The 2,210-nt window shown below is 40.4% G+C and overlaps 1 protein-coding gene across 1 annotated transcript; it reads right to left on the reverse strand.

Moving 5' to 3' along the window:
- Positions 1-1,644: 1,644 nt before the first annotated feature.
- Positions 1,645-1,818, reverse strand: LOTGIDRAFT_90921 (hypothetical protein; the record flags this gene model as incomplete). The annotated part of the gene is made up of 1 exon (XM_009061030.1): positions 1,645-1,818. A coding segment is annotated over one exon (174 nt), but the record flags the coding sequence as incomplete, so codon positions are not given.
- Positions 1,819-2,210: the final 392 nt, after the last annotated feature.

The raw sequence follows: 2,210 nt of genomic DNA on the forward strand, positions 1-2,210 counted from the left end.
TATTAATAGAGTGTTAGTTTTACAGTACCTTTATAGATTTTGACTTCAGTTTGTCCTAGGCGAGGCTGTCCTCGCCTTTTTTTCTGTGATGTTTTCTGTTTCGTAGCTTTTATCTTTTCTTTTCAGTTCTTCTCCATATAACTGTAAGAAACTTTCTGATATGTCATTTGAAATGTCGGACATTTCGGAGCATTGCCCCACCGAGGTGGCTGTGCTTCCGGAATCAGTGCTATTTTTTGACGATTCTATATCCGACATAGCCAGACTCGTCGTCTCACTTTCCTCAAGCATTGGTGGTGGTGAGACGGGTAGGGGGGGTGGCAAGTCTGGTATTTTAACTGGGGTGGAGGAGAGGGGCATTTCATTTAGGTGCCTGATTGATTTTGATAGGGCCTCTAGGATGACCTCCTTCTCCTGGATTACACTCTCATGCATTGTGGTGGTGGATTGTGCCATGGGCCTGATATCTTTCGGAGTTAGTGCTTCTGTCTCTGGGGTGGGGTTAGGCCTTTTTGACATTCTACTTATCTCATATGGGGTCGGGTTTGGGTTCGCCCATACAGAGTTGGTGTCTTCGGGTTGTTGTCTGACGTCATTGTTGTTTGGTGTTTCATTTTCCTGTTGGTCGTTGTCAAGGTCGAGGGTGGGGCATTCATTGGCAGTGTGCCCATATCCCCCACACTTGTAGCATTTACGTTGTGGTTTTGGTTGACCCTCGTACCTTATGCCAATACGTTTACCTTTTATAAAGATGTTGGTTGGTATTGGCTTTATGACAGCTTTGACATATGCCAGTCTGGTCCCACTGTTGATTGAAGGGAAAGGGCCGAAATTTGTTTCCCTTATATTCACTATTGTGCAGTATCGTGAGAGTTTTTTGAAAATTTCTTGGTTGTCCAATTGGTAGGGTGCGCCAAAAATTGTAATTGTGATTTTATCCACAGGCTCAGTCCAAATTTCTTCTGTGCAGTCCTGTATCATCATGCTTTGACCCTTTACGTATAGATTGTCTTTGAATTGTTCGTTAAATTTTTTCATGTTTGCTTCATTGTCGAATGTAATATAGAAGCAGTTGGGTTCGGTGTTCTGAAGGCATTTTATAGTAGGTATTGTAGAACTACTTACATTCTGTATATGGTATAGAATATCTAGTGATTTTACACGTTCGTTGGTCTCATTTTCCACCCATATAGCAATAGTGTTGGTCCGTTTGAACACGTTTTCTTTGATCATTCCTTTGTCGGTTAAGGTGACTTTCCTTGTATGGACCGACATCTTTATATCATGCGATATACAAAATATAAATGAAAAATTATATATAATACATGAATAAATAAGGTTTTTTTTTTTTGGTTTTTTTTTCAGTTTGACTTAATATATACAGTGTATCAACAGAGTTCAGAGACCCGGACTACTCCAGTACCAGGTCAGTACTCCCGGATTAACTTCGACCGGAAGTTCACATTCTGTTGCTTGGTTTCATGTAAACAATGAAAATATATGTTAATAAAACTGTTTTTAATGAACTTAACTTATTATTAGGGCTAAATTCCTATGAATCCATCCTCCATTGTTGAAATATCACAAGATTCATCCATTTTTCCTTCATTCCGAGCCATACAAGTTCAACTTACACTTGTAACGTAAACTTTCTAAGAAGACTTTCAATACACCTCTGGTTTCTTCGTAGATAAGGCCGGAGATACGTTTGACACCACCTCGTCGAGCTAGACGTCTAATAGCTGGCTTGGTAATACCTTGGATGTTATCACGGAGAACTTTCCTGTGACGCTTGGCTCCTCCTTTTCCTAAACCTTTTCCTCCCTTTCCTCGTCCAGACATGGTAGCAGTTTGATATTCGTACCTTACACTTGTAACGTAAACTGAATAATGATTCGAAAATTTTTAGCCTGACTATATGAATGCCGCGCGCGGACCTATGAGAGGCCCTCACATTTGATTTTACGAATTTGACCAAATACCTGATACGTTCAAAATCCTTCTTTCGCGTTGAAATGGGGTTTTGAGCCTAAGACATCTTTCCCAATAGTCAAAATTGGTTAAATTTTCAAAATAAGGCAAGGGGAAAGGTTTTAATTTGACCCACTTCACTAGCTTTATCGCTTGCCATTGTAAACGTATGGCGCGAGCGCGGACCTATGAGAGGCCCTCACATTTCTTAACTTGAAACAGTCGTACGACTGCAGAAA

Source organism: Lottia gigantea (assembly GCF_000327385.1).
Source record: "Lottia gigantea unplaced genomic scaffold LOTGIsca_450, whole genome shotgun sequence".
Classification (NCBI taxonomy): Eukaryota; Metazoa; Mollusca; class Gastropoda; family Lottiidae; genus Lottia; species Lottia gigantea.